General features: G+C 37.3%; 2 protein-coding genes across 5 annotated transcripts; one reads left to right on the top strand and one right to left on the bottom strand.

Moving 5' to 3' along the window:
• The first annotated feature begins 503 nt into the window (after positions 1 to 503).
• Positions 504 to 12,535, top strand: LOC106058056 (uncharacterized). Of its 2 annotated transcripts, XM_056011914.1 has the most exons (5): positions 504 to 896; positions 1,480 to 1,606; positions 6,907 to 7,007; positions 7,915 to 8,155; positions 9,705 to 12,535. In XM_056011914.1, the coding sequence occupies exons 1-5, from the start codon at positions 647 to 649 to the stop codon at positions 11,464 to 11,466; spliced, it is 2,481 nt and encodes an 826-aa protein (XP_055867889.1). In that variant the 5' UTR covers positions 504 to 646; the 3' UTR covers positions 11,467 to 12,535. The 2 variants fall into 2 exon arrangements, with proteins under 2 accessions (XP_055867889.1, XP_055867891.1); XM_056011916.1 differs by lacking the exons at positions 504 to 896; positions 1,480 to 1,606 and adding an exon at positions 2,517 to 2,750.
• Positions 12,536 to 12,825: 290 nt separating this feature from the next.
• LOC106077482 (ras-related protein Rab6) lies at positions 12,826 to 27,532 on the bottom strand. 3 transcript variants are annotated; one of them, XM_056011921.1, is made up of 8 exons: positions 27,302 to 27,531; positions 25,878 to 25,936; positions 25,060 to 25,113; positions 24,839 to 24,944; positions 24,509 to 24,620; positions 23,184 to 23,277; positions 22,941 to 23,001; positions 12,826 to 16,858 (listed from the first exon to the last, which is right to left on the bottom strand). In XM_056011921.1, the coding sequence occupies exons 1-8, from the start codon at positions 27,369 to 27,371 to the stop codon at positions 16,785 to 16,787; spliced, it is 630 nt and encodes a 209-aa protein (XP_055867896.1). In that variant the 5' UTR covers positions 27,372 to 27,531; the 3' UTR covers positions 12,826 to 16,784. The 3 variants fall into 3 exon arrangements, with proteins under 3 accessions (XP_055867896.1, XP_055867897.1, XP_055867898.1); XM_056011922.1 differs by lacking the exon at positions 12,826 to 16,858 and adding an exon at positions 17,856 to 21,289; XM_056011923.1 differs by lacking the exon at positions 12,826 to 16,858 and adding an exon at positions 21,296 to 22,048 and having other exon boundaries at positions 27,302 to 27,532.
• Between the last annotated feature and the right edge of the window lies 1 nt (position 27,533).

Below are 27,533 nucleotides of genomic sequence, written 5' to 3'. Positions count from 1 at the left end.
AATGAATAATTGTGCAAAGTTTCAATTTGACCCGAGAATAGGTGTGGGAGAAATAACGTTTACACACTTTTTACCAGACAGACAGACAGACAGAAATTAAACAAAACTACCCTTCATTGTTTTTAATTGATAGTGAAAATCTTGAATGTAAAATATTTGTTTGTAAAATGCTTTACATGTCTCGGATGTGCCTTCAGAGTTGAAGATAGTTTACTTCCTAGTCCAAACCTCCCGCAGGAAGACGGGGGATGGGAGCGGGCAGGGTTTGAACCCGAGACCATCGATAAATCCGAACGACAGTCAAGCGCAGAAACCGCACGACCAGGCAGCCATCCAAGCAATACAGGTTGGCTAGGAATAGTATAGAAATAATTTTTAATTAATATTTCTTCTTTATATCAGACTATAAACTTCCCGGTTCTAATTCAAACACTCTGAGATTCTTTTTTTTTTATTATTGGATTGATGAACAAGAGCACGTGACTAAATCATGTGACTTCATGGCGTAGAAGAATTTTAATTAAACAATACACCACGAACTGATCCTGTGTTCAGAGTACGACGCACAACACACACACACGCACCACACACACAACACACACATTCCATTCCAGTGTGTCGCGTCTTCGCAGTAAGACATTTACGTATGCAAACAAAATCAAGGGCTAAAAATAGATCCGGAAGTAGAATGTCACGTGCTGATGACGCCAGCCTTCCAGACGATGGGCCTCTGTTCTCTATTGACTTGGTGGACCAGGACCTAGAGGATTACTACCACAACACAACCCAGGAACATGACATGGCCGAGGGCGCGGAACACATCCAGGAACTTCTGCCCGAGGACGTCGCCAGTCGGGCCCTGTGGATTTACGGTTCACCTCTGATTGTGCTCATCGGTGAGTACTTTGAGAACTATTCTAACCATACCTCTATTCAAGTCGCACTTTCCTAATGGGTGGGCAAAACCTGGGTGGAAACGGCTGTAACGATTTTCTTAGAAATTGAGTTATATCGTTGAGAAAAGAATAACTAGCTCGCTTTCCATGGTGATAGTGCCATAGCTTGACCGCTATAATTCTTTCTAAATATAATTTTTTTTAATGATTTAAATTTAAAGGATGAGAACATATTTATCTTGAACAGGGGGGGGGGGAATGGGGTAACTAACCAGTACTAGTCCAGTACAGATGATGATGTGTCGTTTGTCATGTCATAAAGATGTGAGCAAAAACAAATGACAAAAATCAAACAGCTAGGATGTCAAAAGACAAAGATGTAAAAAAAAACAAATTTTAAAAAATGATGTCAAAAGACAAAGGTGTTAAAAAACAAAATTTTTAAAAATGATGTCAAAAGACCAAGATGTCAATACTCTTCGCGTTATAATGGTCCTCAGGTGTGCTTGTAAAAAAAGAAAAACGCTTTTAGTTCAAAATAAACTTAAAATGAAGTGAACAATGTATCATTGTTTTGTTGCAGGCACTGTGGGCAGCATCCTGTCTCTGCTGGTCCTGTGCCAGAAGTCAATGAGGACCAAGACTACAATGTTCTATCTGGCCAGTTTGGCTGTTTCTGACCTGATGTGTCTCTACACAGGACTGGCCAGGTGTGTTACACGAAAGTAAAAAATAAAATAACACAAGTAATAATGTATTTCTGTCAATGATGCAGTACTATGTAGGCAGGGCCGGTCCTAACAATTGCAGGGCCCTATGCGAAACTGATTGCGCGGGGCCTAGTTTGGGTGGGAATAAGGATAATAAGTGAAGATTAAGATTTTATTCATTCTTTACTAAGTACAAAATTACGATCAAATTAACGTTACTTTACGAACTTTGCAAACCTATGGCATATTTATATGCCAGTGACTATAAAAGTAAATAAAGTATTGTAATTTTCGATTATGGGGAAAATTCGCCCGATTATTACACTTTATTACATGAAAGCTGACAATGCCTCTTTTTTCTTTTGTCGCGTAGGATTGGCGTTTTATGTAATGAATGACACCCACAAATGACAAGTTTGTATATTTTTTAGGAGATTTGTAGTAGTTTTCAGGAGATTTTAATAAATCCCGGAGATTTCCAGGAATTTTTCGTATATATTTTGCAATTTAATAATTACATCTAGAAGTAGCGCGAAGCCTATGAAAGCGCGGGGCCCTCTGCGACCGCATAGGCTGCAGTGGCCTAAGACCGACCCTGTATGTAGGTCAAACGTTCTTGAGGGGGTTTCAAAAATAGTGTCACGTGGTTCAACGATCTCTTTTTATCTGGTTATAATTGTATCTTCCAGGGAGATGTCGAGGAGGGGAGATAAACGTTCTTGCAAACATCTTAAACAGAATCTGTACATTGAACTCACATCTATTTTCTAGACTCTTTATACAACGAAATATGTATAATATGACACCAATGGAGTTCCATACTACCAAAACACAATAGATTTACCTTATAAATTAACGACGTTGCTTCAAGAGAGACTATAACTACACGCTGCGTGTATCTATGTGTCAGTCTAGCCGTGTGTGTGTGTGTTGTTATCGGTCGTTGACTTGTGGTACTACGCTGTTGGTAGACTACTAAACCGTTGTAGCAGTGGCGTAGCATCCATGGCGCGAAGGGGTTCCATGAACCCGGGCCCACAGGCAATAGGGGCCCACAGCTGTGGCGTAGCAACCATGGCGCGAAGGAGCTCATTACGCTTGGGCCCATGCCTCGAGGCCAGTAGGAGCCCACATTAGAACTTAGGTAGGACATTTGTTTGTTCATTTGAAACACTTTTAAGTAGTTTAACTCTGTTAAGAGGCTGTAAAAACATTGACTTTTAAGACACTATTAGCCTACTTATATGCAGTCCTAACTGAATCAAGCGTTATGACATAATTACTTTTTTAAGAAAAAGGTTTGATCTTTATATTGGAATGTCTTTACATTTAGATTACTCATTTTTTGTCACACTCTAAATTTGTCTTATTGGCTGGAGAGGAGCCCATCAAGATGTTCTTGAACCCGAAGTACTAGTGTGATATTTACTTGTGTAGCAGGCAGTGGTTACGTCCTATAGTTCTCGCAGTACTGGTGTGATATTTACTTGTGTAGCAGGCAGTGGTTACGTCCTATAGTTCTCGCAGTACTGGTGTGATATTTACTTGTGTAGCAGGCAGTGGTTACGTCCTATAGTCCTAGCAGTACTGGTGTGATATTTACTTGTGTAGCAGGTAGTGGTTACGTCCTATAGTACTCGCAGTACTGGTGTGATATTTACTTGTGTAGCAGGCAGTGGTTACGTCCTATAGTTCTCGCAGTACTGGTGTGATATTTACTTGTGTAGCAGGTAGTGGTTACGTCCTATAGTTCTCGCAGTACTGGTGTGATATTTACTTGTGTAGCAGGCAGTGGTTACGTCATATACATCTACAGTCTCTGGCCACCCCCTAAATTAAAATTTAACCTAACACTAATAGTCCAATATTTAAACTACATGCTTACATATTACTTCCTAATGTGTCTTAAAACGAATAGATATTAATTAATAATATCGTTTTATCCCGTGCTTTTAAGAATGTGCGCTTAAATACTGTCTTTAATTTAGTCACAAGAAGCACTGGCACTTGATTTCCAACATCAATTCGGTCCAACACCAAGCCGTGTTTATGCCATCTCCCATTTAGCTCGAGCCTGTCACACAAGTCCTAGGTTGGATCCCCATACTAAATGAAATATAAATGTTAAATGTTTTCTTGGAGGTTCAGTGAGTGCCTATTTAAATTATTTCGATAGCGGATTCCAGCGGTGGTTGATTTTGAAACCAATACGATGCCAATGCCCATACATTCTCATCGTATGACCTCAAAACCATCCATTCGAAGTTTTTCTTTGTTTTCTTGCGGTGGTTGATTTTGAAACCAATACGATGCCAATGCCCATACATTCTCATCGTATGACCTCAAAACCATCCATTCGAAGTTTGTTTCTTTGTTTTCTTGCGGTGGTTGATTTTGAAACCAATACGATGCCAATGCCCATACATTCTCATCGTATGACCTCAAAACCATCCATTCGAATAACTTTTTTTTTTTTTAAGTTACGATCTTTACATTGGAATGTCTTTGCAAGTAGATTACTCATTTTTGTCACACACTAAATTTGTCTTATTGGCTGGAGGGGGGCCCACCAAAAGGTTCTTGAACCCGGGCCCACGGGTACCTTGCTACGCCACTGCGTTTTAGGCGTAACATATCTAAACTAGATCTAATAAAACTTCAAATTACATGAATAACTTTCTTTCGTGGACAAAACTAAATAGAACTTTATTTATAATATAGACAAAAAATCAAGTCAATATGAAAACAAATAACTGTAGTGGATTTAAGTAGTTTTTTTAAAAAACAAAATCAAACTCACTGCAATAACTCAACCGTTTAGTCTCGCGTTCTAGAGTCGTCTCCCCAAGTGACGACAATGCCACCTATGTTGCATCATTCACAACCAATCGCTAACCTCTTCCCACCGTCACCATAGAAACACACACACACACACACACACCATAACAGTGTGTTAATTAGAGAATTAAACTTTGTTGTTTTCCTGGCTGATTCAGGCCTGAGTTCTACGTCTGTCTCCATTCCACGTCTGCCTGACTTCTACGTCTGTCTCCATTCCACGTCTGCCTGACTTCTACGTCTGTCTCCATTCCACGTCTGCCTGACTTCTACGTCTGTCTCCATTCCATGTCTGCCTGACTTCTACGCCTGCCTAACTTCCAGTCAGCCTGACTTCAATGTCTGTCTCCATTCCACGCTTGCCTAACTTCTACGCCTGCCTAACTTCCACGTCTGCCTTACTTCCAAGTCTGCCTAACTTTTATTTTATCATTACTTCTACTTCTGTTCACTTTAACTTCTGCAATTCGTTCTTCCAATTTTTTTCCCGTCTTTTCACTCTTCCCACACCCCGTTTTGTTTTATCGGGCGAACAGTTCATGGCATTGATGACGTCATGAATAATTGAGCACCTTGTCTCAAACTTCTTAACGTCTGCGCGGCCAGTCTGTTTGAAATAAAATGGTTCGATCTCGACGAGACGGGAGTGAAGAAGGATTGTACCTAGCCGCTGGCTGTATTAAATCACTCAAAAAAAGGCGGGAAACTGGATAGACTAGTAGTAAATAAAAGATGCCCTAACTGTCAGCAGCGTGCGCCAGTGTTGATGGTCTGTTGCATCCGTCCGTCCAATGTTATTCGTTTGAACCAAGTTAGCTTCAAAAAAAGGGGGGGGGGGAATAGCAAAGAGTCGTTACCGCTGTGGTTGGGGGAGATAGGAAAGTCGAGTGTCGTGTGGATAGAGCACATACATAAAACATGACGAGAAATGACGAATACGTGAAATTTCTTTATGAAATACTCCACCATACTATGCTTCATACTCCCCCTCCCCCCACCACCGCCGAGCGCCCAGTTAGCGCCTCCCCACCTGCAGACCTCTCGCCCACCAACTCATACGATAATTGGCAGTTATGGAAGATGTAATCTTGACCTGGCACGTCAGCTGACACATGACAGTGTCGCTTGCCGGAAGTGTTACATGAATGAATGATGAGCAACTCGCTTCTTTTCCTAACATTGTCACTCGAGGGTGGGAGGGGAGGGGGGCTAGAGACCAAGTGTGTATAAGTAGTCCTACTCCCAACAATAAACGTTTCCGAGCTTAACAAGTTACTGGCGTCTGCTTCTCCTTTCTGAGCCATTCTACCCGTTTACTGTTCTTAAAGCCAGTGGCTCTCAAACTTTTACAAGTAGCGCTCAATTTTTAAAAAAAATTACAGTGGAACATCCTTAGCCTGTGGGAGCGATAAAAATTTCCCCCACGCCCAATCTCGGATCAAGCTGAAATTGTACACTATTAGAGGAAAATAATTAAAAAAAAACAACAATTATTTAATTAACTATTGGTAATTAATTATTTTGCTTTGTACGTCGAACAAGGGAAAGAAATTTTCCTTGACTGGTAAGTGGTATAAATTGAATTTGTCCCCTTTATTGCTCGTAGAAAAAAAATAACTATAAATAACTATAACCTACTTTCAAAAGCTGTAACAGTTCTAGCAGGATTAGCAAAATGTTAGACTCTAAAATCGCATGCTTGAAGACGTATCGAAATGTCATCTTTAAAAGAGCTTTTAAACTGTAGCATATGCATCTTGCGAAAACTATATCTATTACAAATATCTATATGCTTTAAACGCCAGTGAAGAACATTAGAAAACGGCAATTCAGCAGTATATACCTGTACAATACTCTGGAAGTATTCCAGAAATGGGTTGTCAGGGATATTTGACATTATGTTGATTGTTCTGGGGTAGAGGATACTTGTATCATTTTTCTGTCTCTAGTGGTTTCAGTTTCAATGGTTAGGTAGCTTGTCTTTGATATTAAATAATATTACTATTATTATATTTTTAGGTTAATCACTTTTCAATTGTTTATGATTTAATACTTGTGAATTATGAGAACTTATAAATAAAAACCTATATATATATAAAAAAAAAGCCCACAAAAGAGGCAAGATGGCCCATAAAAGAGGCACATAAAGCCCAAAAAAGAGGCAAAGAAAAGAGGCCTAAGGCCCAAGGATTCCTATGATGATAAAGCTAACATTGAATAGCGCAAATTCTGAGGTTTCCTTTTATTATTAAAAAAAAAAAATCAACTGTTAACTCACTTCCATGTACTGGTTCTCAATATTCAGTATTTAATCGTATCTCTGTAATCTATGCCAACGTTGTTTGTGTCCAAAAGGATCTCTACGTGGTCTTCTACGCTCGTTACATAGAAGCAGCTTTATTTAATGCTTGCGTCCTTAAAGCCTCTTGAAAATGTTTTGCTTTTTTTTTAATGTTGATTAGATTGTGGCTGGAGCATGCGCAGAACATCTACATCCGGCTCACTTCTGAGGCATCGTGTAAGCTGCACACTTTCATAGTATACATGTCGTTGGACCTGTCAGGTGGGTCATTAAGTCATTTGGTATTTGGGACATTCTAAACAGAAAACTTTTTCTCTCTCTCTAATGAACTTTAAAAAAAAAAAGTCACTTGGTTATAGTTAGGTCAGTGGTCCATGCAGTGGGGTGCCGAGGTGGTGCCCTGTTTGGAGCTCCTCCCCCCCCCCTTTTCTCCCAATAGTGTTCGTGTTTCTCATGCTATTACTAGTGGCGCCCCCTTCCGAGGCGCTAGAATGCATGCGTTCGCTCCCCAACTTCCCGTTAGTATGCTGCTGGCTTCATGACTGTTATATCGGTCATATTGTGTCTGGAGCATGAGACTATGCAGCCAGCTCGCATGTGTGATACAAGCAACTTTGTATTTAAAGCCTGTTGAAAGTCTTTTTTTTTTATCTTCATGTAATGGCCTACTTAAATTTTTTGGGGGGTTGAATTACATTTGTTCGACACGATAATTCATGCTGCATTTTTTATCAGCGCGCTCTGGTCTAATCTCCGATGTGAGTTTTTGAGACTTATGGGGATGGGAGGCTTTAGGGGAGAATCTGGGAGGTTCCCTTACTTCCTTAGACGCTCGGCAATTGTAGCTCAGGTGACTTAAAAAACTGGACTAAATCGGGATTTGATCCCGTTCCCTATTATCAAGAGTAGGGCGATGTGGGCTCACAACGGGTAATAATTACAATATGTTTCTGCACTTTATTTACGTAATTTTTCTTTTATATATGTGATTCGATGTCTGAATGCATGATACTACCATGTAAACTTTACTTTGCCTAAATAAATATTTTTTCTGTTTAATTCTTGGTGTACATCGTGTAGTTTATTAAAAAAATATATTTTCAAAAAAGATGTCTTGTGTATGAGACGAATTTCTGTTTTGTTCTTTTTTTGTTTTCTTTAAATCCAGCTTGGATCCTGGTGACAGTCTCCGTGGATCGATGCCTGTTCATCACCTGGCCTCACCGGGCCAAGACCTGGTGTACCATACGCAACGCACGGATCAGTGTGGCGGCGGTGGCCTGCGCTGTCACCTTACTCAACCTCCACTTCCTGTGGACCTATCAGCTGGATGGCGACAGCGTCGGGCATATCTATAGCAACGGGGGAAAGAAATGCTACGCGGACACCAGCTCGGAGCTGACGGTGAGGTGAGAGTAGTGTGCCCCTTGTTCGGTCGATCAGTCCATTGTTATGGCCTAGTTTCCAGCCCATACCCATTGTTTTTCTTTTGTTTACATGTGGCGTTGAAATAACAGATGAGTGCTCACGTTTAACTAGATGTAAACGCAGAAACTCACGGGCTAAAGGGTCAAAACGTACATGTTATACAAATAGATAAAACAACTAACCATATCTTAGAAACACAAAAGCACAACCTCATAAAAAAAGATAACCTGCACCCATTACATAACTATAACATCAAATATGAACAAAGTGGTCGTCTCCTTTCCATTAGGACTAAAACAGAAAGATTTAAAAACTCCTTCATCCCACTATCAGTCAAGAGTGTTACAAGATCATCTGTCGTCATCGAGAAGTACATAGAAGTCAAATTTATAAAGCGCTGGTTGTGAGTGTGTATGTGTTTCGTGAGTGAATGTTGTTCGAATTTTTCATCCATATTGTTTTTGTAAAGTAGTTACGCCGAGGTTGTCAATTGTAGTGAAACTGAATTTCCATTGGATTGGATTAATAAAAATTATCTTATCTTTTATCTTATCTTTTCTCTAATATACTCAGAAAGACAAAATAAATAAAGAGATTGTTTAAAAAAAATAAATCAGAAACCATAAATTAGAAACAAAATTACTGCCATATGACTCTACCTGTCTCAATGCTGCAAGTATAGAGAAAGTATGTCTGTATAAAACAACACAAGAATAAAAAATAAACAAATTAGTTAATTAACTATTGGTAATTAATTATTTTGTTTGGTACATCAACAAGGGAAAGAAATATTACTTGACTGAAGTGGTGGTATAAGCTGAATTAGTCTTCTCTATTGGTCGCCACTCTAAATGGAAACAAACAATATATAATTTTAGAATCTTCTCCAGTTACAAGTATCTGACTAGCAGAGTGGCTAACACGTCGGCCCGAGGTCGTTCACCTTTTGTTTTTGTAATGCTTTTTAAAACCAATTACCGTAAAATCCACCAAGATATCCCTTTCTCCCCCCCCCCCCCCACACACACAATTTCCCAACTGGTCCAGATAAGTGATTAGATCATAGCGTATTAAGAGAGCTAAAAGCATGAAATAGTGCTATACAAAAAAAAAATGCTAAAAATATTCTGAATCGCACAGATAAATTATTGTTAGTCTTGTCAAATAACAGAGGAGCGAAAACTGTATACAGGCAAAAACCAAAAGACAGGCGACCCAAAGGCAGACCCCGAATGCGAAGGATTCGTGATGTGGAGGCAGATCTACAACAGCTTGGGGCTAGGGTGCGGAGATGAAAGGCCCAGGGGAGATCTGAATGGAGGGATGTGTCCATGGGTTGTAGGCTGTAGCACCACTGGGATGGATGGATGGATGGATGGATGGATGGATGGATGGATGGATGGATGGATCTATTACAAATTTAGTTACATGACAGGTCCAAACTGATTGATACAATTTCACTTCGTATAAGCCTTGTTGTTATTTTTTACAAGTAACCTTTTTTATGTTCTATTTTTTTTTCTCCTCCAGGTTTATTGAGAGAGTATGGCCATGGATAGATCTGTGCTTCTATTGCCTCTTCCCCTTCCTCTTCATGCTGACCTGTGACGTCATCATCATCAGACAACTCTTTCAGTCCGAGCGGGTCATGGCCTCACACAAGAGGCGGCTATTTTTCAGGCGGAAGTTGACGAACACATTCAAATCGTCTCCCTTGGCTAAACTTCGGATTGGCGAAAACGCCCGAAAAACTCCGGGAGAACGCAGCGACGTCGGCGTGGGTTTCGGAGCCAATCGGGGCAGCTTGTTGTCAACGAGCGACAAGCGAAGTGAAGAGACGCGTTTGTTTCACAGGTCAAGCTCGGTTTCGGACACCAGCTTATTAAAAACATCTTTTAAGTATAGCAACGCTGGGTCAGGTCATTTAGCTCCGGTTTACGTCATCGACCCCACTCCTTTGAATGAAGACGCAGAAGATCAAATAGAGTTATTCCCAGAGCGAAATCTCGCTGTCTACAAAGCCATCTCGTCTGCTGCAGTCCAAACTTTGCTGCCAACAGATGTAAACCAATTAACAGGAAATGAGTCTACTATTCAAAGCGAGATGCACTTGACTAGATGCCACGACTCTTCAACATCTCTGGTGTCCTTGAAAAGTACTAGCGAATTGGGTGGTAAAAATAATTTCAACCGAAAGCAAAGCATCCAGACTCTAGCCCCGTTAACTTTCCCGCCAGAAAACTTCTGCTCAGACACCACATGCAAAGAAGTCTCACAGTTTGCTGTATCACCTTCAAGCGTAAGCACGCGCTTTACTTTTGCAGCAGACGGCGTTGACGTGTTTCCATCAGCAGACGACGGAGCCACAAAAAAGAATCCCTTATGTATTTCTCATATCCGTAAGAATATATGTAATAAAGTGCACCCGATGAAAACTGGCCATCTCAATGATGTCTGTTTATATACGCACGGGGGAGACTCTGAGATTCCTGAGCTCAAGTTGGATAACTGGGAAGAGACTAAAATCTTTAGGGACAGACCATCCAAAGCAGAAACTATTGGCGACAGACCACTCAAAGAAGAAACTATTGTCGACAGACCATTCAAAGAAGAAACTATTGGCGACAGACCACTCAAAGAAGAAACTATTGTCGACAGACCATTCAAAGAAGAAACTATTGGCGACGGATCATTCCAAGCCGAAACTATTGACGACAGACCATTCAAAGGAGAAGCTACTGGCGACGGAACATTCAAAAAAGAAATTATTGGTGACAAAATTCGAGCATCTATTGAAGAAGTCAACAATCGACATTCACAAAGACTTAGCATAGAATCCGCATATATCCCTTTAACCAGAACTGAGGGAAACGAATATGAGTTATCAGAATTAAGCAGACTTCAGAGGGCAAAGCTTTCTGGGAACTTTAGTGAAAATTCAGCGACTTCCCAGATTTCACGCAAGAGTCGATCTCTCAGATCGGAAGGTCAACAGTCGTCTCGCAGGACAACGTCCAGTGTTAGTAAAACTCTTCTAGCGGTGACCATCACCTTCTGGGCATTGAACGCTCCCATCGTCATCTTTATCATCGGCTACACGTACTGGTCAAAGGTGATCGACGATCGCAAACACGCCAGGCTGTCCTTGGCCTGGGCAGTGGTCAACTGTCTACAATACTCCAATAACTCTATCCACTTCTTTCTGTACTGTCTTACAGCTCCGAGATTCAGACGAGAGTTGTGCAAGCTCCTTGGTTTTCTGACCAGAAACGGCAGAAACATACCAAAGTGAAACAACGGATGAAAACTTTTTTTTTTGTTATCTTTGGTATGACCAGTAAGCATGGAGTTGTGGTCAATCCTCGGCTGTCGTTTAGAAGGTCGCTGATTCGCTGTTGAAGCTAAACTGGCCAGCTGTTTCGGAAGCCAAAGACGAGTCACTTGCAGATTATAGGACTTCATAGAAAAGTCTTTTCTTTAATATTCCCGGCAGTTGTGCTTTCAACATTATACATATATAAACGTCATTACAATTATGCATTTTAAAAAATTGTAAAAGAAATAGTGGTTTGAAGCAGATCTGAATGACCTTAGCCCTGAAACGACAAGGCGGCCGGTCGTTGTGCTTTCCACGTGACACCCTCGTTACTTGGTAAGCTTATGCATAGATTAGTCTCGAAATGGACTAAGTGTACTGAACACCATTCGTCAAGGCAAGGTCTTCTCATTGATCCAAAGCCCATCAGAATAAATCTTCATTTCAACCATTATGTACAAAGTCACAAACCATGAGCTGCAAAGTTGTATTATTTTTGCATTGATAGCAATCTTTTTACGTAATATATGTATTTAAATCTTACCTAATTAGTTCAGCCTTGTTTTAAAGTGTTCTGTTTGTCTCTTTGTCATATCTCTAACTACTCTCGCCCTTATGTATTTTGTCCTTTAATGTTACCCAGTCTGGATCTATTATATATCATCAAAGTAGAATTTTATACACTCTGAGTAGATTTATACATTGGTGTTACTAGGATTTTTCTCGAGAGGGTAAAGAAATAAGGGCATGGTAAAAATGTGTTTTTTTTTAAATCTATCATTCATTTAGTTGAAGTATTTTCTCGTTCAAAACGGCGATTCACTTCACAAATGAGGAATTGTGTATTTAAAAAAAGAAAATGTTATATCACTTGTTTTGTGTGCATTTTCAACTCTGACGAATCTCAAATGAGAAATCAGACTTGAGGTTTACATTCAATTCACTAAGTTAATCTAACTTGTAGCTGTACAATATGTCATGTGATTATTTTGTTTTATACTAGAACCATGGGAAATGTTTCAAAAAAATATATTTCTAAAATATGGTTGTTTTATTGGTCTGAAGTGATTTGCTTAAATTGCCATCAACTGCTCATAACTGTTAACGTAATAAACACAAGTGTGATGCAGATATATATATTTTTTAAAGTTACATATTAAATACTTCCGCACGTTATATAATAAAGGAGAAACAATTCAGTAATTTATTTATTTTTTTGCGATATTTATAACACATTATTTAGGGATTGTTAGTTTGTTTTCCGTATGCTAAAAAAAAAACAAAAACAAAACAACGTAGAAATACAACAACAATATGACACAAAATATCAACACATGTACGGGAATGGTTGTTTATTTTTAATATTACATCGCACATGTAGAAGCCAGCACAAGTCAAGTCTAGACAAACGTGACTCAGTCTCTCATTCAATCTCTTCGGGCCAGGAGAAGTATTAAAAAGGGGAAATAACTCGTATTTTGTTTTTAGCGATCGGCGCTGAGTTTCTGAAATACCTGCCATAATTTGAGTTTAATCTTACCGGTAAGATGAGCCTAGCTAACCATGACTAGCTTTCTTTTTTTTTAATTTTTTTTCATATTCTATGAACCAAGAGAGATCACTCCAGCTAAATGCAGTTGTCACCTCTTGTCCGTTCTTCTCTTGGCCTGAAGTCAGCAGAAGTCAAACTTCCAACACAATCAGACATCCAATACCACGTGACCATTCTACAGCAAACTGGCGTCAATAGAGGCAAATAACAAACAAACAAAATGGCAAAAGAAAGTAATGCTTTGCGAGCCTGAAAAGACAGTCTATAAAACATTAAATACAGTACCAGGGCCGGCATTAGGTATAGGCAAACTAGGCAACCGCCTAGGACCTTCACTTGGTGGGGGCCTCAAACATGACAAGGAATTTTTTTTTAGTGAAAAAATTGCAAATACGAATCAAATCTCAAACCCTGGCAGAACTCTGGCTCTATGTCTACTAGCTCTAAGTCTACAATGATTAAAGCCTAAAAATTTATTTAGGCTACACATGTTTAGGCCTAGATCTATTTGTTCGCTACATATGTTAGAAGAACTTTTGTCTCTTTGGTTCAGTCATAGACCTAAATAAATATAGACTGGCCGATTAAAGAGTTTTATGAAACGAAAATGTGTGACTTGCAATTTTGTGTTCTTTATTATACAGCATTTATGAGCAGTATAAAAGTTAAGTATTCATATCTATTTCAGCCATAACCTATATAAGTATTACATTATTTTCACTAGTGTTTTTTTTTAAATCTCTAAGAATGAAGATCATGCAATTTTTCATAATCCTGAAATCCGAATACAATAGATATACATGTTTTCAAGTTACATGGAAGTTACTTCCTTCGGCCAGTCTATATTTATTTATGTCTATGGATGAAGCATTGAAACGTTCAATTTATTCTGGTGATCACGAATCGTCTGCTGAAATATATTCGGCTATTACGCACATATCAGCGATATCTGGACTTGCTATTTGTTTATTTAGATATAGGACTATACATGTTTATAATTCATTGCGTATTTTCGGTCTTAGTTTTATGTTTTTCTATTTCATTTGGGGCCACCCTATTCACTTCGCTTAGGGTCTCTTAATACCTAAAGCCGGCCCTGAAAGTACCAAGGCGGCAGGAGTAATAGGAGTGGCCTATAACATTAATTACCTCGAGTTATTTATTCTTGTTCGCAGTACTATAAAAGAACAAAAAAAAATAGTGTAGCTACGAAAAGAAGACTACAAACTTAGGAACCACTGATCGAGCTGAAATAGCAGAAGCCTAGCTGTCAAATGCATTGCTCAGAAGAAGGTGGTGTACGGTACTTAAATAAAATGTAAACTAAACAACATCTTTAACATGAAGGCCATAAATTGAAGGCTAAAGATGATTAAAATATCAAAATACACAGTAGCTCTAAATTTACATTGAAAGAAAAGGTTCTTTGAAAAAGTGAAGCGTGTCCAAACGTGGAAACTCTTTTTAAAAGCTACTAACATCACAGATATGGTCCAAAATCTTAGGTGTGACGATGTGTTGAAACCAAGTCAAAAGTCCCTAAAGACTGGTAAACGTAGATATTGAATTTTAAAAAATAATCTAGTTCAGTGTTTCCCAAACTGCGTTCCGCAGAGACCCTGGTGTTTCTTCAAAGCCTGAATAGGTGTTCCGCGAACTATTGAAATAATTAAGCACTAGGCCCACGCGAGAATTAATCTCTAAGAAAATGCTTCTTGAGAACAAAATAAATTGTATGACATCACATGAACTTTGATCTAGAATCTGAACGAACGATACAAGGGTCAACCTTTAAATGCTTTCTGGTCGAGTTTGTCTGAAGAGTTCCACACTCTTTGAAAACAAGCCGCTCAATATTTTACTTCCGTTTCTACAGTTCAAGGCTATTTGTGGGAAGCAGGCTTTTCTTTTCATGATGCAATAAAGTCAATGTTTAGAAAAAGGCTGGACGCCTCATCGGATGTTGAACTACGGATATTCTTCCTGATAGCAAAAAGTTAAACTTTGCCAGTACAAAGCACCATTGTCTCTGTGCCTCTGTAAATGCATATAGCCATATGCGTGTAATATCTATATACTTTTTACAAGTTTAGACTTCAAAAAAGATGCCAAATTTAGAATATGGTTTAATTATTTTTATTTAAAAAAACTGGAAAAAAAAATTCAATCGAAAAAAAAAAAATAACCAGTGTCCCGCTAAATACTCCGAATTTGCGATGTATTCCAGTGGACAAAGTTTGGGAAACACTGATGTAGGCACACCCAATGTGCTATCAAAACGCTAAATTTTAATTACGCCAAGAGCAATTAGATGTGCCTAAATTGTCTCCCTTTAATCTTAGCATGGGCGTGATATTTTATTTCTTTTTTTTACAATTCAAAATAAAGTCTCTAAAGAAAAAACTGACAATGAAAGTAGATATTTAATTGCTGTTTTATATTACAGTGAGCTTCGGCACATCCATTGCGCTATCAAAACGTTAAAGTTAATAATGCCAAGACTAAATTGTCTCTCTTTGTCAAAATGGGATTTAGCAAGATGACTGCAAGTCCAGCTCACGAATCACATACTCTCCTGTATTGAAGTCGCCAAACACGGCAGCCACCATGATATTATAACTTCCGGACGTGACTTTAATGAAGATTATTACGTCCTATCCCAGATATATTCATATCGTCAGGAGACCCGGGTACGCTAATCTGCCTCAACGTGGCACTCGGGTGGAAACGATCGCTAGAGGAAGTGATTAGGCTAAATGAATAGCAAAACAAAACTCCTGTGGGAGTGTCCAAGGGAAGGCGAGAGCTTTCCCATTGCACGGTGCGGAGTTGAAAGAGAGCTTCCACTTCCCTGTCGATAATCCATGCGCCATTCCTCAAGGGACCGTTATACTAATGGCGAGTCCTGCACGGTAGATTGGTACAACATAGGAAAATGGCGGAGGTTCCCGGTGTACTCGGCCTTCGGCCATGCATTCTAGTCCATGCGCCCGGAGCGCCAGATACATCGGAAATAGCAATGCTTTACATAGGCATTGACTTGGATCTCTTCCAGACAGAACGGTTGTTCAATCAAGCTTACAAGCCTAGAGCTCGAAGAGCCTCGGCTCAGCTCTTTTGAAAATCAAACGGTCGTCAGGAGATGTCAGCGAGCTGATTTCGGGCTCACGATACCAACGCGAACCGCTAACCACAGCAGCCATGCAGTGTTCTTACCGCACAGGATATTCAAACTTCTAACATCTGAGCACCAATGCATTCTGTATCATTTTGGTTGACAAAAAAAAAATTTAAAAATCCACGAACAAGAAATGCATTATTTGGTTCGACCAGTGAGTTGAACAATAATCAAATTTGACACTTGAAGCAGTGGCGTAGCTATGGTGGGGTATGGGGGGGGGGTAGAATATGAAAATTCCCCCGGGCTCCCACTTAAGGGAAGGTGGGGGGGGGGGGGGGCAAAGCGAAATTTTTGTTTACATTAAATATTACGCCATTATCTCGTGTCATAATGTCAAAATGCATAGGCCCCTAAAGTGGTCAAGCCCCCCGGGCCCCCAAATTGAATTCAAATTCCTAGCTACGCCACTGATTTGAAGCTAATACATAATTTTTTTTCAATACACAAACTTAAATGTACTTCAAATAATCAACATATTTTTTTTTGCCAAAATAATAAATAATTAAACTATTTTAATTATGAGTAGATTCTATAAACAATTGTACACTGGACATTGAGCTTTTATAATAGACAGGAGCACTGTCCTTCTTGGTCCGTCACTTCCATCATTGGTTCTTTGGGTTTCAGTTCAATATCTGGGTCAGAGGTTAAGGTCATCCACACATTTCAATGATATGGTGTCAATGTTTTAGAAACAATAAGTAATCAATAACTTCTTTAAAAAATATTGATCAAATGTTTTGTAAAAGAATGCCGAGTCTAAAATCAAATATCAACTAACGGGTGTACTAAGAACGTAGTTCCCCTAAATGTCCAGTGAATCTACCTTTCATTTGTCCTATCACTAAGTCCTATCTTAAAGTAGTGAGTCTACATTTCATTTCTCCTCTAAGTCTTCTTAAAGTGGGGAATCTACCTATCAATTGTCCTCTCACAAAGTCCTGTCTTAAAAGGTAAAGCTAATTTTCATATATCCACTCCTGTCTTAAAGTGGTGAATCTACTCTTAAATGGTCCTCTTAGTCTTGTCTTAATTGGTGAATCTACATATCAATCATTCTCTAAGTCTTGTCTTAAAGTGGTGAATCTTACCTTTCAATTAACCTCTCACTAAGTCATGTCTTAAATTGGTGACTCTACCTTTCATTTGCCCTCCCAATGTTAAGTCCAGTACCAAAATGGTGACTCTCTCTTTTAACCCTCTATCCCTTAGAAGTGACACTCTTCACAGGTTAGTGTGGTGGGAGAGAGGTGGGTTTAGTAAACAGCTTCAAACTAAAGCACAATTATGTTAGGCAATTAGCTATTTATTTTTCAAAATTAAACCTATTTCATAAGCAAAACTGTATGTCATAAATCTTCCATCTAGTTCTACTAAGTAAATTTCAAGAAGTATCAATTTTTTTTTCCACAAATATCTTTGAAAGTATATATTGATATGCCTGTTATTCTTGTCTGTTCTTGATTGATTTTGTGCTCATCTTTAATAGGAGTCTGACATATCAACATCATTATATTATAGAAAGACTCAAATAATGAGCATGCCCAGCTAAAAAACAAAACAAACAACAAATAAAGCTGCAGTTAACTAAACAATAACACGGGCAAGCCAACATCAAACACACACACATAGTTATAAATAAATATTAATTTATTTAAACAATTTTAAAAAAATATGAGTCTAAGTCCTTGAATGAACCACAATGATCTAAATTAGATGAACCAAACATCTACCAGGATATATTAGAGCCCCACTTTCTCAACAAAAAAAAATAATTTTTAAAGCAGTCCAGGATTTGCAATTGTTATTGAATGATCAATGACATCTGTACATTAGTCATTTAAGTAGAATTTAGTTCAATGACACTAATATATACATACAGATTAACTCAAAAGTATGCAGAGATTTACATAGGGTAGTAATTTAACATGTAATGTAAATTTAATTAAATTATAGTTTAAAAAATTAAAACAATCAATGCTATAATTAGTGGCAGAGAAAGGGGAGTAACCAAGCCAGAAGACTTGTTCACTTTAATCATTACAGTGTTCAATGTATGGATAGATTTTCCTCAGAAACAGTCTAGAATAGATAACATGAGTATCTTGTGTATAACGAACTGTGATTTCACGCTTGACAGTAGTGGGATAGTGTACTTAAACATGTTCTGTTTCATGTGCCTCAGTAACCTTTGGTCAGCTAGGCATTGGGACGATAAAAATATAAAGTTAAATAAATCTTCCATTTTTGGTACCGTACATTATCCTATAGCTACTGCTAAATGTTTCTGGAACTTTCTAATAGTAGTAAACCAGCCTTGGTAGCAGCTAGTGGTATTGTGGTACTTTCATAACTTCCTACCTCAGCTATCACAGAGATCTAGACAATAAGAAAAAAAAAATGTTCCTGATAAAAATGGAAGAGTTTATTTCCATAAGGGCAGTGAGTGAAACAGGTCGATACATAGAGCAGATCATAGAACAAATTGCCTACTACATTGAAATGTTACGGTTACTTAATATCAACGTGTGAATCAAGAGTGATGATACCCCTCTTGGTCCATCCAACCAACAAACAAAACAAAAAAAAGTATTTGAATCAATGCATACAGTGACAAATCCCATCATTAAAACTATAGTGGTATATTATATACATACAATGGTAAATAAATAAAATGTCCAATTGATGATCAGAATTAATTAAAAAAAAATAATAAAAAAAGCAAAAGCTAACAGCCACACTCAGTCAACAATTTAACTACAATTCATTTACTTGACATCATGTGATGACAAGGGAACAGTTTCTAGATCAGAGAACAACTAGGCAGTTCTTTAAATTTAGTTTATCATCCTACTGGCATTGAGTCTTTCCAAATAAAGAAAAGTAAACATTTTTTACATCTTTTTTTTATTAGTTGTTCTATGTCACTTTTCAGGAAAGCCTATGTATTTAGAGACAATGCAAGGGCTTTAGGTCTAAAAATCCTAAAATGTTATTTAATTATGTTTCAAATTCAGACGAATAATACAAAAAAATTTTTTAAGATGCTATATGAATCTGGCATCATTTGAGTGTATATTACAGAAGAAACAGCTGACAAAGCTTATACTTTAATGAGAAAACATTTCATATAACTCAATACACAATATTTTCATTTCAATAATGTATTTTAATGTCATTTTAAGATCAAATCATTTAAAAAAAAAAAAAAACAGTATCACAAGATTTACTACAACATTTAGTTTTCACTGCAGGGCAGATTTAGGAAAGTTTGCAAATACATATCTTTACCTAGGAGAAACTAATTCATTAGCTTGGAGCATCCCCAAAAACCCTGTTTGACATTCATTCCATACCTCATAACAATGGTTTCCATAGTTGCAATACAAACAAATGTCAGAAGGGGAAAAAAAGTTTCGTCAATGGGGGAGATAATCAAGTTAATCTTCACACACGCACAATTAAAACAGTAATAAATATGTTCTCAAATAATCCCCAAGACAAAGTTCAAGTACACAACTGAAGTTTAAGAGTGTATATAAACAAGTGGTCAGTTTCTAGCTTATTTCAACAAACAATCCAATCCAGTAGTTTCACATGACCACACATATCACACACACAAACAAAAAATCAACAAACCCATACACAAGTCAGTAACAAAATGTGTTACAGAATTTTGATCATTAGTTTTTCACAAGCAACTTTGTTAATTGAAGTGACAACAGAATGAAGAGAGGAGGAGAAAGTCATGCACAGAGACACATGCACAGAGGGACGTGGAGGAGGAACATAGGTGGCAGCACTGTCAACAATGGAGGTACCAACAATTAGTATACCTCTGCATCTGGGGGCATGGTGGCCTAGCAGTAAAGCACTTGGCTTAAGAGACCAGGGTTCAAATCTGTGAAGACTGGGATTTTTTTTATTTTGGGATGTTAAGGGCACCCCAGATTCCACCCAATGCTAATGTGTACCAGACATTAGTTGGGGGAAAGTCAAGCAGTTGCTCATTGGGTTGGCCAAATAAACCCGTCAGACATAGAAACAGATCACATGATCTGAAATGGGTGTTTTTTTACTCAATGTAATGCACCAAAGTGAATACACCAAGCTTATGCAACAATGCTCAGCAGCAATGATAACTTACAGAGCACTAACCTGAAAGCTACAGGATTATGTGCTCCTTACAAAATGAAGTTGAAACTAAATACAGAAAACTGTCAATGTTTAAAATAAATAAAATAATATTGTCCTTACAACAGATTTATGCTTAAGATGTAGTATAATAAATAACAAAAGCGGTACAGATATTTTTTTTTTAACTTTCAAATCACCAAGTATCTTCCTATAATGGTCATATAAAATAGTAAAGATAACCATGTGAAACAAACTAAAAATTTCTATTTGCAGTGCTACAACAGAGTACAAAACACAAATTAAATGTTTGACAAGGTACACACTGAATCAATGGACAATGTTTAAGTTACTAACTGCTAAACCAAAGCATCTTTATTCCTTAAGAAGAAGAGTTTAGTTGATGTATTAAGACTTGAAAAGGCCCTAAACTATTTTATATATGGTGTTCTATTAGACTAGATATTCTATGTCAGTGCTAAATATTTCTTGGGAGCCCTAAGTTATAGCTTAAACTGCCTTTAGGTAAATCCTGCCCTGATGACCAAACAGATTTATTCCATGCCGCTAAGAAGTGTTTGTTACTTATCCCTGAAAGAAGGACAGAGAGACAGAGAGAAAGGGAAAATGATAAGAGATGAGGTTTAAATGTACATTGATACAAGTATCTTTTTTGCTACACGTTAACAAATGTGCGTCAAAGAAACATTCAAGCCAGCACACAGATCATGCCACATCAAAACACACCAATGTCAAGGTCACACGGAGTTAGCCAACGCTGGTTCCGGGGGGCCTCGTTACACAACATGGAATGTCAGGCTTCACACCACACATAAAACACAACAAGGCTCTGACGGGCAGTTAGCATGCGCAGCCTCCCTCCTGAGTCTGGGGCTCTGCCGGGGCTTCTGGCTTTAGTATCACATCATGCACTGAGATTAAGGTTAAGGAACAGCCAAGCCGAAAATAAATACACAAATAACTACAACATAACCAATAATGACTATCTACAAAGATATAGGGTGAAAACCAATAAAAACTAAGAGGTAGGGTGAAAACAGAGAAAGCATGCTGGGATAGATTTTTAACAAATATTAAATTCATGATGAAACAAAAGATTCAATAACACTTTATGCATTCAAACTATTTAGAAGCAGGCCACAAAACAAAGATACAATAAATTAATAGTGAAATGTTCTAAGTACCTTTTCCTGACTTAAGGTATACTCAAATATCTACCTATCTCTAGCTCCTCCTTCAAGATCAAAGATCAATGTAATTTCCTGTGACCTCAAAGAAGGCTATGAACATGGGAAATGATATTGTGGATTGTGCGATAAGGTTGAATTATAAGGTTATAATGAACGACGACTAGAGAGGGCTAACCGCAGCTAAAGCGTTAAGCACAAACTGCATATCAACAGAAAGTGAGATTCGCAAATCCAAATGTGTTTACTAACATAACAGATGTAATCAAAGCCCAGCAGACTAAATACCAACTCGATGTAGCCTACACGAGATGTGAACATGAAGGTATAAATGTGAAGTCCCTAGGCAGTTCCTTAGTCAGTCTGTAGATCTACTTGTGTGTACGTAAGCTAACAATGACCCAACAAGTGAGTGTTAACAAGCACAGCCTCCTTCTGGTGGTGGAGCTTCAACAGGGGCTTCTTTCAGTTTCACTTCAGTCACTGAGTTCAAGCTGTCAAGGAATAGCACAGACTTTTCTTGGCATGCACAATACAGGCAGTTCCCAATTGACCCATGAAGGAAGGAAGGAATAGATAAGCACAGTCACAGCTTTACCTCCAGAATGTAGAACAAAAAAAAACTTATTTAAGTAGAATAATTTATTTTATTGTCCAAACATTTTAACTCTGATGTTTCTTTATTTTGTTTTATATTGGGGGATGTTCCTTCAGGGTTGAAGATTATTACATCCAGGCCAAACCTCCAGAAGAATGGTGGGGGAGGTCAGAGGGCAGGAACAATGGACAATGGAGAAGACAATTCAAAAAGCATGACACGTAGGACGTAATCTTCTTTTTTGAAGTAACGCCTGTATTATATTTAAGATAAGAGCATACCACATGACCAGACAGCCATCATGTACAGAAGAAACGCTTGTAAATTCTCTTCTGAACGTCTATCATCAAAAAATGTTCATTAATCAACTGCTGCCTGTATGATGGTATACCATTGTCATAACTATGAAATATCGCCGACAAAGTATTTGTAATACTAACCCTAACCTTGAGGTCTGATAGTGAGCAATCGTAAGAGCAAAAAAAAAAAAAAAACAAGGATAGGTGACTGACATCCAATGTAAAAAATACTATGCTGAGATTTAACATCGAAAACACTGAACTTAGTGACAGCCTTTTGGAAAACAACAAAACAGACTATAGGAAAATCACAAAATAGTGAACACCCAAGAAAAAAAAGAGATCAATCAAATACTTACCTTAATTAGTCAATTGAAATTCAGACTTAAATTGGGATAAACAAAGCTGCTACAGTAAAGGGTATAAGAATAAAGTTCAAAACCTGAGAGAAATGTAAATGTTAGTAGGTCAAGGATACTTGTATTCTTGTCATCTTTTGGTTCCATGCCAGGTAAAGCTGCGGCCACTCGTCTAAAGAGCTGGTAACAATACAAATAACAATATAGCATCAGAAACACATTGACATTATAGAATTTAAATTTTAAATTTTTGTATATCTGAGCACTTATATACATATTTAATGTTCTTTCTTTTCCAGATCTGACATGTATTAAGCAGACACACAAACGAGCCCTAATGAATGTTTGTATGAAGTACAAACCTGCTTAACATTGTAACCAGCCTTTGCACTTGTTTCAATAAACATAACATTTAATTCCTTGGCTTTTCTCTCCCCTTCCTCTGTGGAAACTTGCCTGGAGAATTATTAAAGACAATAGAATCAGGATAAAATGTCAATTGCGAGTGGGGGGGGGGGGGGGGGGATTCTACTTAATTTTTTTAAAATGATAAAACAAAAACAACAAAACAAGAAAAACATTAAAAAATATTTCTCTCTATAAAGTATAAAGGGGACTAATTCAACTTGTACCACCACATCAGTCAAGTAAAATTTCTTTCTCTTGTTGGATACCGAACAAAATAATTAATTACCAATAGTTTATTAACTAATTGGCTAATTTTTTTTTTTATGATTCTTGCTTTGTCAGGTACAAGAAATAATTGTGCAAAATTTCAACTTGATCCAAGATTGGGTGTCAGAGAAATAACATGTACAAACTTTATACCAAGACAGACTGAGTTGATAGAAGCTTTATAAAAGGCACATTGTTGTTGTACATTTTTTGGTACTTCATATTACAGGAAAAAAATGCATCAGGATCTAAAAGTAACCAACCAATTTTAATTAAACACCATGTTTAGCCATTTCTAATGTCTGCCCGTGTAACTTTACATTGTGGCGTGGTTTTACATGAACTATAGCTGAATATGTGCAAAAAGCTTGAGCCTGGCATGTTAATGGTAAGTCAAGGCTTGTAATAAACCTAAAGTTGATTGATATTTTGGTAGATTTACACACTTAGTTGTATTGAGTGTGCTATAATCTAGTTGTAAGCATGAAAAAAGCTGAACATATTGCAACCTTCGCTGTTTTTAAATACACATCTTGCATTGGTCTCGAGGATTAGCCTCTTTTGAGGTGTTGCAAAGGGAAAGATGATATTATAAGGTTTAAAAAGTCACAAGGCAAGAATTTTACTAACTGTATATAGTCCTTGTTTGGGGGGAAAAAAAAAGAAATCTACTGCAGCCTCAGAGTAACTTTGGCAAAGAGTGTGTGATAATTTGTCCAATCAAAGTCTACTAAACGACATGTCAGCTTGTCAGAGCTTACTAATAAACATGTCTTTATCAGTGACAGGAACATGACACTACTGGTGTTATGACATTAGACTATAGGAGAATTATACCCTACATAAAACTGTGAAACAGAAATGAAATGCAATGCAAGTTTTAATACTTGAATACACTGAATAGTTATTGTTTTTTTCGGATCATTTAATTTACTGATTCATACTTATTTCATTTGACGGAAGAAAATAAAAACTAGTAGTGAGTTACAGTGAAACTTAAGTCAAAGCTTACCTTTTGTCTGAAAGATCTGTTTTATTTCCTACCAACATGATAATAACATCACTGCCTCGCTCTGTTCTGACATCATCAATCCATTTGGAGGTTTGATGGAAAGAATTGGCATCTACAAAAATAGTCAGATTAACAATAGATTGATTAAAAAATTTAACAAATATATACAATTTATATTTCATACATAAAAAATGTGACTTAGTTCATGGCACACAAGCATGTTGCATTGTTCATGAAATGAAAACGTAATTCAAAGAACTTTTTAAAGATGTATCTAACTCTACAATAAATGATTGTGACAACTAATTTCCTACTTTTCTCTCTACTCACTTGTAATATCATACACAACAACTGCTACAGATGAATCACGAATATAACTGGGTATCAAGCTCCGGAACCTTTCCTGCCCTGCAGTGTCCCACAGCTGCAACCTGATCTGAAAAACAAAACATTGTCTAAATGACCAGCCGGACACTATGTTTTTTGGCTACTGGTACAATTGAACTAACAGGAGGCACTCAAACATCTAAAAAACTAAAACCAACACTTACTGTTCTGTCTTCTAAATACATTGTCTTTGAAAGAAAATCTATACCAATGGTTGCCTGTTGAAAGAAAGCAAATGCAAGTGAGAAGTTAGTAACATTTTAGAAAGATCCTTTAGACAAGATAGAAAAGGTTTTAGGTAGCTAAAAAATGACAAAAAAACAGGACTCTCTGTTAGTATTTCTTATTCCCATGTTGTACCATGCAGCTTTAGTACATTTGTTGTGCTTCTACTCAATTTATAAACTAATCTGCCCGATAGATAGCAAGGTCTGAACATATGGAGGGAGTACCACTATTTGTATATCCCTCCTGAACGACGGGGAACATTTCAACTTTGAATTTATATCTTTACAATTTTGTGAAAAATTAAACTTGCTTATTTCTATGTAAAAAGGCAATTTACTATGCAGAAATACTTGGAATGGGGGGGGGGGGCATGGTGTATATAAGCAGTTAAGCGCTTGGCTGTCAAAAAACTGAGGGTACACGCGTTCAAATCTTGCTAAAGAATGGGGTTTTTAATTTTGAGACTTTTGTGGCATCCCTGAGTCGTACCAATTCTAAAGGGTACCCAACATTAGTTAGGAAAAGTTAACCGGTTGGTCACTGTGCTTGCCACATGACAACCCCATTAACCATCAGCCATTGAAACAGATGACCTTTACATCTGTCCAATAGATCACAAGGTCTGAAAGAGGTACTTTACTTAAACTTTATTACTTTATATACTAAAATCACTTACTATATTCTAATGTAATTAATTCTCAAAATGTGAATATATTTATAAAAGTGTCAGTCTAATATAACCAGTCATTAGTACCTGGTAAGTGTTGTCAAAACTGTCATACATAAACCTTGTGATCAGTGATGTCTTTCCAACTGAAATTTAATAAGTTTGAGTCATCATGAATAAGGTTAAACTTTAAGTATTTAATGAGATTCCAAGACAAGACATTTGAATGTACAGAATGTCATTATATGTTCTATTATTGTTGATACTTATGGCTATCTATCAACGCAGATTATTAAGAATAGGGGAATGTATACAGTAGAGTGTATTCAGCTTGTTAAGAATAAGGGAATGTATAACAGTAGAGTAATCTAGACTGAGTCACTACTACTAGTCTAGATCTTGTACAAGGTAACCAGAGTATAACTATATATTTATAGTAAGATCTAGTAACTAAGTAAGTAAATCTACATTCTACATTTCTACTCTAGAATGTCAAAATCTAGATCTAGATCTAGTGCATTATCATGACCTAGTCTAGATTTAGAAAAGTAGAATGACTGCCTAGTAGTAGTAGATCTGTTTCCTAGATTTGTTTACTATGTGCTCTGGACTGTCTTTCAGTGAAGTGGTCTTGATGGTTCCAGGTTCACACCCTAACCTCTGCCATTCCCATGCATTTGGATTTGGGCTAGGAATAGGACATAGTTTCTAGATCTAATAATCTAATCATCTTCAAATCAGAAGGAACATCTAAAATCTAAATCTAGTAATACTAAATTTTCTAGTAGAGTAGATCTAATTCTTAAGTGACTTGTCCTAAGACTAAGAGTTTAGATCTAGATTTAGTTACTATTCTAGTATTAAGATATTCTACAAAGGTCTAATACTGTCTCTTGGACAATGATCTAGAATAATCTAAATGATCTAGATTGAGTAGTCTAGAGTTGAGGATGACAAGAGTACACATCTAGAATTTATCTTTTAGAATAATTTAGATCTTAATCTACTCTAGAATCTAGATCTCTAGACTAGAATCTAGACTAGTTGTAGTCCACTGTCCATTATTGGCATCATGATCATCCATCGAATCCCATAATGAATGATAATGTACACTCCACCATTTCACTACTAAAGAAGTAAAGTTGTCTAAAGTTAAATAATAATTATAAAGTCATTAAAGAAAAGAAAAAAAACACACTTTCTTAAGACACTTTTGTTAAACTCTAAACTAAAACTGAACTCTTAAAACTAATTTTGACCACCAGTTCTTTTCATATAATACAGACGTTACTTCAAAACAGACAACACAACAGTCAGAGTGAATTAATTAAATGAGAAGAGCCTGAGATAGAGACTAAATGACAAACAGTAGAATAGTATGTAAGTAACTTTGAGTTTGAGACTAACACTAATCACTAACACAACAGTAACACAGTGTTAGTTTACAGAGACAGAGAACTCTCAAACTCAAACTGAGAAACTCTACCCGACTACCGGAATCTTTATCTTACCACTTTGCTCTCCTAGAAAAACAAGCTTAAACTTTCTCAGGGGGTTGCCGAATTCTCCTGGTGAGCTCATCTTGAAAAAGTCTACGTTTTCCTCTGCTGCCAGAACTTAGTAGAATGCGAATATTTATTTATGAATATATTTATATTATGAATGAGTAATAGATTCCTGAACAGTCTGGCAGGAAGTCGGTCGGTAGCCACGTTCGGAGCCTCGAAACAAAGTATAGACATG

The sequence above is a fragment of the Biomphalaria glabrata genome, chromosome 15, assembly GCF_947242115.1.
Source record: "Biomphalaria glabrata chromosome 15, xgBioGlab47.1, whole genome shotgun sequence".
NCBI lineage: Eukaryota > Metazoa > Mollusca > Gastropoda > Planorbidae > Biomphalaria > Biomphalaria glabrata.
Note: the sequence above shows the minus strand (reverse complement) of the source record. Positions and strands in the feature narration are given on the sequence as shown.

Bases quoted from the DNA above. Each gene is read 5' to 3' on its own strand.
- LOC106077482 (XM_056011921.1), bottom strand. From the start codon at position 27,371: ATGAGCTCACCAGGAGAATTCGGCAACCCCCTGAGAAAGTTTAAGCTT. The intron at 23,002-23,183 runs GTTTGTACTTCA...TATTGTTACCAG, and splicing joins CTGGTTACAATGTTAAGCAG to CTCTTTAGACGAGTGGCCGC. The intron at 16,859-22,940 runs GTATCCTTGACC...CCTCTGACCCAG, and splicing joins AAAAGATGACAAGAATACAA to ATATTGAACTGAAACCCAAA.
- LOC106058056 (XM_056011914.1), top strand. From the start codon at position 647: ATGCAAACAAAATCAAGGGCTAAAAATAGATCCGGAAGTAGAATGTCA. The intron at 897-1,479 runs GTGAGTACTTTG...GTTTTGTTGCAG, and splicing joins ACCTCTGATTGTGCTCATCG to GCACTGTGGGCAGCATCCTG. The intron at 8,156-9,704 runs GTGAGAGTAGTG...TTTCTCCTCCAG, and splicing joins AGCTCGGAGCTGACGGTGAG to GTTTATTGAGAGAGTATGGC.